The sequence below is a fragment of the Myotis brandtii genome, unplaced genomic scaffold (genome assembly GCF_000412655.1).
Source record: "Myotis brandtii unplaced genomic scaffold, ASM41265v1 scaffold125, whole genome shotgun sequence".
Taxonomy (NCBI): domain Eukaryota; kingdom Metazoa; phylum Chordata; class Mammalia; order Chiroptera; family Vespertilionidae; genus Myotis; species Myotis brandtii.
The window spans coordinates 3,734,093-3,743,076 of NW_005354385.1; the positions used below are offsets into that span (position 1 = coordinate 3,734,093).

An 8,984-nucleotide genomic window follows, 5' to 3' on the forward strand; every position below is an offset into this window, starting at 1 on the left:
GCTGTTGATGAAAGCTCCTGGGCAGCACCTGCAAGAAGCAGGACCCCAATACTGAACTAAATCTGTCTCTGCTTGGGGTCTCTACTTGGGGTTTAGACCCCAGAAGTGTCATCAGATAGGATTTCCTGCTGTTTCTGAGGGAGAGAGGCACAGGTGAAGCCACGTTGGCGTTCTCACAGGCTGTGCTTCAGATGTGCACTTGAACTCATGGATGCATTCACAGTGAACACCGAGCCTCCTGTAGCCGGTGTCGTTGGCCAGCTGCGTTGCCCACACTGGGTAGATGTGCCTAGGGAGAGGCAGAGACGACTGCATGGGCAGTGAGGCTGGCAGCCCTGGCTTTGTGCAGCAACACCTAGTGGCAGAACATGAGAGCGAGAACGAATTTGCCTGTGGGAGGACCCTTTCCCAAGTCAGTGACAGGCTGGAAAGTAAGAATTACTGTTGCTGCACTTTTCTGTTGTTTTTTTTCAAACCGGTAAGAAAATTAAGTTCCAATCAAGAGGGAAATCTGCTCATGCTAAAGATTAATTCTCCAGTAAATATTTTTCCAATCTCTCTAAGTAAGAGGCTTGAAGTAGAAATACTGGTCTCTCCCACATATCACGTGTCCGCATTCTTGGTCACTGATGTGTTTGACGAGATGTGGGACATGAATATATTACAGTGCAGATGGTCAGACATTCACTGCCTTGCTTTTTGAGCTAGGGATTCACTGTTAACATTTTTGCATTGTGGGGGAGAGCTCCTGGTCCCTTTCAGTTCCCACGCCCTGGAGCTCTGATTTCTGGAAGAGCAAGGGTTGAGTTTAATGTGTAGGATATTATATTTTCCATAATATCCAGATGTTTCATCTGCTGACAAAAGAGGGTGAGATATATTTTAACCAAATCAAGGTCCCAGAGCCAGTCTCTCTTCTGTGGGGAAGCACCACACCACGCCATTCCCTTCATTTTATTAGGAAGCTCACAGCTGGCATCCTGGTATCGGACTATCTCGAATATCAAAAATGACATAACTAACCGAAAAGAATTAAACATGATGTTTCATTTCAGGATGATGAAATTAACCAGCAGAGCCAGCTGGCTGAAAAGCTAAAGCAACAGATGTTGGATCAGGATGAGGTAAAGTTCATAATAATAAATTTTTTCTTACAAAGTTCTTTTATTACTCTTTGTTGTTGATGTTTGTTCCAGAATTTTAATTTGCAAAGAATTTGTTCAAGATCACTGGATCATGTGGAAATTTCTTTTAAAAGCTGGTTTTGCCTGAATTTAGAAGATAAATGTCTGACTTGGTAGAGCCCTGGGATTTGAGAGGGAGTAGCTGGTTGCTACACTTGTGTTTAAAGAGCAGAGACAGGGGAGCTTGATAAGTGGACAAGGATGGTTTTAATTCCTCAGACCCAGTGCTCAGCTCTCTTGCTTTTTGCCATTTTAGCTTTTTTCAGCTTTGCAAATCAGCTGGCTCAGGTATGTGATATACACCATGTTCTCATGCTATCTTGTAGGAGAAACAAACAAATGAAAATTAGAAAGTAGAGGAGGGAACCCAGAGTGGAAAGGGGTCCAAATGCTGCATTCATATACTAGTACATGTGATACAATAAAAAAGAGGCAAATTGTTTTCAGTCTCCCTGATGGCATTCAATTCTCCAGTAAGTGTCTTTATTGCATTGCGTTTTGCCAAGTATTTTACAAAACAGGGACCTAAGCAAAGAAGAGACAATCTATCAAGTATAGATGGTTCGTAATTCTCTTTTTGAGGACCATCTAAGTACTTTTTTTCTCTTTTGTGCTTTAGGGTGCTTTCCGCTTTGTTGCTAAAATGCTATGGATTGAATCAGGCAATGCAATTATAGCAGGTGCCTTGGGTTCATGTCCCCAGTCCCAACTTCCCATAGATATAGCTCTCCACAGCCATTTCCTTCCTTTCCTCTTTGTTCCCCTTCATCTCTCCGGGACAAGGATTATACCCCTGCCCAAATGCTTCCCTTGGCAGGGAGATCATGCATGCCTTTGTCGTGAGATGGACCATATTTAATTGATTTTCCTCTGAACTCTAGCTGAGCCTTCCATTTGCTTAGTGTTTCCTGCCTTCTTTCTCCCATTCTAGTCCTTTGCATTTCCAAGTTGGTACAACTGCCTGTGGTAAATGTTCTTTTTTGTTACAGTTAAAACTCCTTTTTGTTGTTGTTGTTAATCCTCACTTGAGGAATTTTTCCCCCATTGATTTTTAGAGAGAGTGGAAGGGAGGGGGAGAGACAGAGAGAGAAACATTGATGTGAGAGAGACACATCCATTGGTTGCCTTCTGTATGAGCCCCGACTGGGGCCAGGGATCAAGCCTGCAACTGAGGTATGTGCCCTTGACTGGAATTGAACCTGCGACCCTTCACTGGGCCACACTGGCTAGGGCAGTTAAAGCTCTTAATATTTTACTTTTTCTGTAGCCGGGGTAGGGAAGGTCCTGCCGGGGAGCCATATAAGGCCTGCAGAATCATTTGGTCTGGCCCTGCCAAGGCATTAATGCTGAGTTAATTAGATGTTTGATCACATACAGCAGGCTAATTTTTAAGTTGATAATTGTGTGTGGCCCACGAGTGGTGTTATAAATATCCACGTGGCCCTTGGCAGAAGGAAGGTTCCCCACCTCTCTCCTATAGTATTAAGGCAATATTTGTTTACTCCAGGAAAATAAAAACACAAGAGGCACAAAGATAATGAAAGCATCTACATGCCCAGCCATTCACTTGTAAATCATTTAATGTTTGGGGTATATGCTTCTCTACGTCCATGATGACTATTAAGAAAAATTAATGGTTGTCCTTTTATTCTGTCTTGGTTGACTCTGAAATTTACCAGTTTACAATGTGAAATAATGATAATATTAAAAAGCCATGTAAGTATTCATGTTCTCAGAAATGATTCCCCCAAACTTTGTTAGACATGTGAGATAGCCAGGCAGTTACGAAGTGTGGTAATTTTTTATGTGTAATAAATTCTTCAAGGTAAGCCTATGCAGTTTTAAATAAAAATGAATAAAGAAAAAAAGTGAGAAAGAAAAGAAAGAGGAAGAAACAGATTTTTGAAATAACATGCTATTTTTAAATTTAGCATCTGGATATACAGTAGGGGTTCTCGTCATCCCGCACTTTTCCAACTTGTTTTTTGTGTGTCTGTTTTTTTAAAATTACTTTACTTTGGATAGAGAACAGAGCACAAACATTTAAACATTAGGTTCACCAGTCCTGTGCCAACTCATTTCCCAGCTTCTAGCTTCCACAAGAAGAGACTATGAGAAGATCCAAGAGGAGCTGACACGGCTCCAGATTGAAAACGAGGCGGCCAAAGACGAGGTGAAAGAAGTCCTGCAGGCCCTGGAGGAGCTGGCCGTCAATTACGACCAGAAGTCCCAGGAGGTGGAGGACAAGATGAGGGCCAATGAGCAGCTGACCGATGAGCTGGCCCAGAAAGCGGTGGGAGCGTTTGTCCAGGGGGGACTTCCTCGGTTGTCACTCTTGTATATATCCATGGTTGTTGACGGACTGTATAAAGGAAGGCAGTTGGCTGAATGGATTTTCAGTGTTAGACTTAGATGCATTCTCTGAAATCCTCCAATAATTGAAATATTTTGTGTGACTCTCGTCCAGTCATCCTAGAACTGCGTAGCACAACTGTTTTCTATTCAGGAGATTTATAACGTTAGCAGGGGTGCCTTGTGGAATAGTCAAGAGAGTGCAGACTTTGGAGCCAGAAAAATCCTGGTTAAAAAGTTCTTTAAAAACTTAAAAAAATTTTTTTATTGATATTTATTTATTTATTTATTTTACAGAGAGGAAAAGGGGAGGGGAGAGGGGGAGGGAGGGAGAGAGAGAGAGAGAGAGAGAGAGAGAGAGAGATGTGAGAAGCATCGATCGATTGCCTCCCACATGAACCCCAACTGGGGATTGAACCTGCAACCTGGTTATGTGCCCTCACCGGGAATTGAACCCACCACCTTTTGGTGTACGGGATGCCGCACCAGCCAGGACCCTGGTTAAACTTTTGACTTTAGAACTGTTAGGCCTTAGTCAAAACATTTAAATGTTTTGAGTATTCGTTCCCTTATTTGTGAAAATGGCAATAATAACATGCTTCTTTCAGGGTGTGAGAATGTGGCAGTTCACATAAAGCACTTAGCATGGACTGTGCATTTGCTATAGTTTCAATAAGCAAATCTCAAGCTGTTAAATCAGTAGGTGAGAGTGGGTGACCCTGGCAGGCAATGGACTTCACTCTTCTTGTTATGTCCTCCTGAATGAAGTCCCTTCCCTCCCACAGCGCCCGTGCTAGCCCGGGCCTGCGCTGTTGGTTTGCTTGTTGTCCTGCTTTCATCCAGTGCTTTAGTCTGCACATGTTCTCATTCTCAGATGCTCCCAGCGAAGGATGCTGCCGGCCCTGCACAGTGAGCTCATGGCATCAGGGCCAGTGAGCATTTGGCGAGGTGGCTGGTGGTGGGATGTGTCCATTTTGTCCTTTTCTGTTTGGAAAATGGGTGGTAGGAAGCTGAATGGCTGCCCTTGGCACCTCAGCCCAATGGTCGGGTATTGTGAGATTGTGCCCAGACTGCTCTGTGGAAAGCATCCAGTCCTCCCGGGCAAGGAGGAGCAGCAGATGGTACAGGGAAGCTCTAGGCTGCTGACCGTAAAGCTGATGGAAAAGGCTCCTCGCTCCATGCATTCAGCTGCATGAGGCGGACTTTTTAAATGGCCTCCCAAGATGGGATCTACTGCTCCTGTGGATTTTAAAACACAATGATACCAGTGGTGGTAATACCAAAACAAAGACAGAAACAGGAGGAAAGACAGACTGCAGTCACTTAGGGAAGGAGGAGACTTCGAGTTCCTCTACTTGTTTTCTTCTACAGGGTCCTTAACTAGTCCTTGGTATTTGCTTCTCAAAACAATGGAACATTTTTCACAATACAGTTCTTATTTTCTGTCAAACTGAAGGATTACTGGACTCATTTAGAGTACTATTTTTAGTAAGATCATTAAAAAGTGCTCTAATAAAATAGCTGCGTGTGGAAGAATTGAATAAATGTCTTTGTATTAGCCTCCAGAGCTCCATAATTTAGGGAAATTATTTTTTGTTGTTGGCTGAGTTAATACCAAGACACCAAAAGATGACTATTCTTTTGATGTTGAGAGTTTTAGTTAGTTAGTTAGTTGGTTAGTTAGTTAAAAATACATACCTCTTGGTAGCACACATGAAGGATGGAAAGGTATGGGTTTGGTAATGTTTGGCAATAAAATGGAGCTTCTGTTATATATTAAGAAGGCCGATCTTGTTGAACTTGATTACTTTTGAAAAGAGGTGAAGAATGTTCAGTTCAGCTTCACGGTGAAGATTAGAATTTCTCTAAGTTGTTTTCTAAACGCATTAATGCCCTTCTGGGCCTTCCAGACTAGAGTCAGATGGGACTTTGGAAGTGGTCCAGGGAGCAGGTTTGTTTGGAGGTTGAGGTGGGGGTGCCTGCAGGTATGTTTAGACCCTTGAGGACGTGAACTGACACAGAACATCTGGTAGGTAGGAAGATGTGAGTACACGTTCTGAACCTCAGGGTTCCTTTGGGCTTTATTTATTTTTAATAACTTATTTCACTAACCTGGAGATTGTCATCTGATATGTAGCCATAACATATCAGGCTAAGCCGACTTTCTCTTGTCAAAGAATTCAGCGCTATGCTATTGTTTGACTTAAAGGAACCCTTATATGGAAATCACATGAAATGGTAACAGAACTCCACCGTACGTCGTATTGTTATTCACTGCGGTGCTGAGTGCATAAAATCGATGGGCGAGCCTTTTAATCTGTTGTGGAAATGTGTTTTCAGACCACACTGACAACCACACAGCGCGAGCTGAGCCAGCTGCAAGAGCTCAGCAACCACCAGAAGAAGCGAGCCACCGAGATCCTGAATTTGCTGCTGAAGGACCTGGGGGAGATAGGCGGCATCATCGGCACCAACGACGTGAAGACTGTAAGTCAGCCCTGCATTCCCTCCTGCTCTTCTAACAGCGCGATCCGAGCGAGGGGGTCTGTGCTTGATTCTCCCGAGAATCCAATGCCTAGTGCAGTGCCTTGCCACTGCCACGTGCTTTGTAATATTCGAATAAGGATGATCAAAGGGCTGATGAATGACTAAGTGAACGGTTGTTTGAGTAAGGAGGAGGAAAATAATTACCTTCCGATGTAGGAAATGTCTTCAAATCTTGGTTGACCTGATGGAAATTGGTTTATTCCTCACACTTATATGCCATTGTCACAGAAATTTGGAATCAGATAGGTTAACCAACAGTTCTGGTTTCAGAATTGTGTTTCTCCTTTTCTATGAGAACCCAGCAGAGTGAAAATTCCCCCACCAATCAGCATGAATTAGGAGAGCTTTTAGCTGAAAGTAATAGGATTCTAACAGTGGCTTGAAAAACAAAGCCACATTTAATTATTCTCCGTATGAGACGTCTAGAATTTTGCTATTCAGGTTATGATTTGCGTCACCTTGGAGCTTGTTGGGAATATAGATCTCAGGCCTACCTCACACCCACTGAATCAGACTCTGCATTTTAACAAGATTCCTCAGGCCATTCTTTAGCTTATTAAAGTTTTAGAAGCAAGTTTTGGTTTGGTGCAGTGCTTCAACAATGTCAAGTATCCAGGACTTTTCTCTATTTCCTTTATGTTTTCCTTAGCCTGTTACTTTTTCATGTCTGTAGGTTTTTGTCTCATGGGAGCAAGATAGCTGCTATAGCACCAGTCCGCACATCCTCACACAACTACATCCAAGGCAGGCTGCGCTGAAACGCAGCCAGCTTTCATCCAGGAGGGAACTGTATCCCCAAAGTCCCCTTAACATCCCCCTGTACCTTATTGGCCAGAAGTGTGGTACATGATCACCCCAAACTGCAAGGGAAGCTAGGAAAGTAGAGAATTAGGATTACTATCATGGGCTTAAACCAACCATCAATAATCCCCTGGGGCTGTGCACATTGGTGCCATTGATGACAAGGACTAAGGGAGGGGGGAAGAATGGGGGTGGTATACAGTTGTCCATGAGCTAGGAATGGGGGGTAGGGCGAGAATAAGCAAAGTTATCAGCCAAGAAAAATTAACAGCTTGCCACAATGTAGAGATGCCATTGAAAAATAAGATAGACATATTTTAAAAAATAGCTTTATTGAGGTATAATTGATATAAAGTTAGTCGTACTTAAAGTGCACAATTTGAGAAGTTTTGACATATGTATACCCTTATGAAACCACAGTAAGAGCATGAACATATCCACCACACACAAAGTGTGTACACTGTTTCTGGTCTCCATTTTGTTTCATTGACTTTTATGCCAATAAAAGTCTGTTTTGATTGTAGTAGCTTTATCATAATACAGTACCTTGTACAGAGTAGCCACTGATAAATGTGTGGATTAGTCAAGCCAGGGAATGATGCTGTATTGCTCAGTTTCCACCTCACAAGTCTCTGAAACAAAATCTTTGAATTTAGCCATTTGACTTTTAAAAGGCTGAATTCTACATTAGCCTGCTAGTGGGAACTCTCAGCTTTTTAGTTGGGATTGTACTAGAAAAGGGTTCCCAAATAACATTGTTTATAGACATTTCTGAAAACATAGAAAGCCCTTTTTGGACGATATAACAGCTCCAGGTTTAGAGTATATGAGCTCTTGTAAACCTATCATTCTTTCATTGAACCTCTATTGTAATTGAATATTGCGTGAACTTTATGAATGAGTCTAATTTTAGCTAGAATTCTCAGATACTATAGGATGAAACCTAGTAAGTTCCAGTTTGGTGATTTTATATTTGAGGATTGAGAAGAATTTTTAGAAGCATACACTGGTGTTGAGCTATAAACTTTTGACGTTTGGGTGATTGAATGGCCCTGGAAATATGAAGATGGAGTTGATTTATGGCAAGTTCGCGCCTGCTGCTGATAACGATAAAGGAAGATATTTTTATGCTAAGTTCTAAAATAGAGCTGATGAAAAATGCTAATGAAATCAAGGAATGTCTGGGTGCTTCAGCATTTAAAAAAAGAGTCCTTACCTCTGGGAATCTGAAGTCTGAGATTATTTTAAAATAACTCTACTGGATGTTTTAAAGATATTTTTGGATTCCAGACATTGGATGCCCTGGTTAATTTCATTGATAACTCTCATTTGTAGAGCATCATACTTTTAATCATTCCGTTCTTTTTCTTGTAATCCTGATTTAATTATTAGGACAGTGAGAGTTAAACGGAGGAGTGATGTGACTTTGGACAAGTCACTTTGCTTCTCTGTAAGATGACAAGGTGAGCCAGGTTATCTCAAAGGTTGTCAGCTCAGAAATTACATGACGTATACAGATATTTATTAGATGTATCATTATGGAAGCAGATACTTTTGCCCCCTAGCTTTTTTGAGATACAATGGACACATAACATTGTATAATTTAAGGTGTGCAGTATCTTGATTTGATGCATTTATATGTTGCAAAATAATTACCATGATAGTATTAGCTGCCACCTTCATTTTATCACAGGTAGCATTTATTTTTCCTGGTGAGAACATTTAAGATCTACCTCTTAGCAGCACTCAAGTATATGATACAGTATTACTAGCTATAATATTAGTCTCTGCTATGCATTAGCTCTCCAAAATTGTTCATGTTATAACTGGAAATTTGTACCCTTTGTCCAATAACTCCCCCATGTACCCACCCCCAACCCCTGGTAACCACTGTTCCTCTGAGTTTGACGTTCTTAGATTTTCTAGCTACCACATATATGTGATATCATATAGTATTTGTCTTTCTCTGTATGACTTATTTCACTTGAGGGGTGAACCCTGAAGGTCCATCCATTTTATTGCAAATGGCAGGATTTCCTTTTTTCTCATGTCTGAATAACATTCCGTTGTATAAATCTCCCGCCCCCCCCCCCCCCCCCC

The 8,984-nt window shown here is 41.8% G+C and overlaps 1 protein-coding gene across 1 annotated transcript in view; it reads left to right on the forward strand.

The window, feature by feature from the left end:
• The window catches only part of KIF5C (kinesin family member 5C), a 151,369-nt gene that overhangs the window by 101,078 nt on the left and 41,307 nt on the right, over positions 1-8,984 (forward strand). The window contains exons 13-15 of the mRNA XM_005859294.2: positions 1,056-1,124; positions 3,271-3,477; positions 5,877-6,023. Of these exons, the coding sequence (XP_005859356.1) occupies positions 1,056-1,124; positions 3,271-3,477; positions 5,877-6,023 (423 nt within the window). The remainder of the gene's footprint in view (positions 1-1,055; positions 1,125-3,270; positions 3,478-5,876; positions 6,024-8,984) is intronic.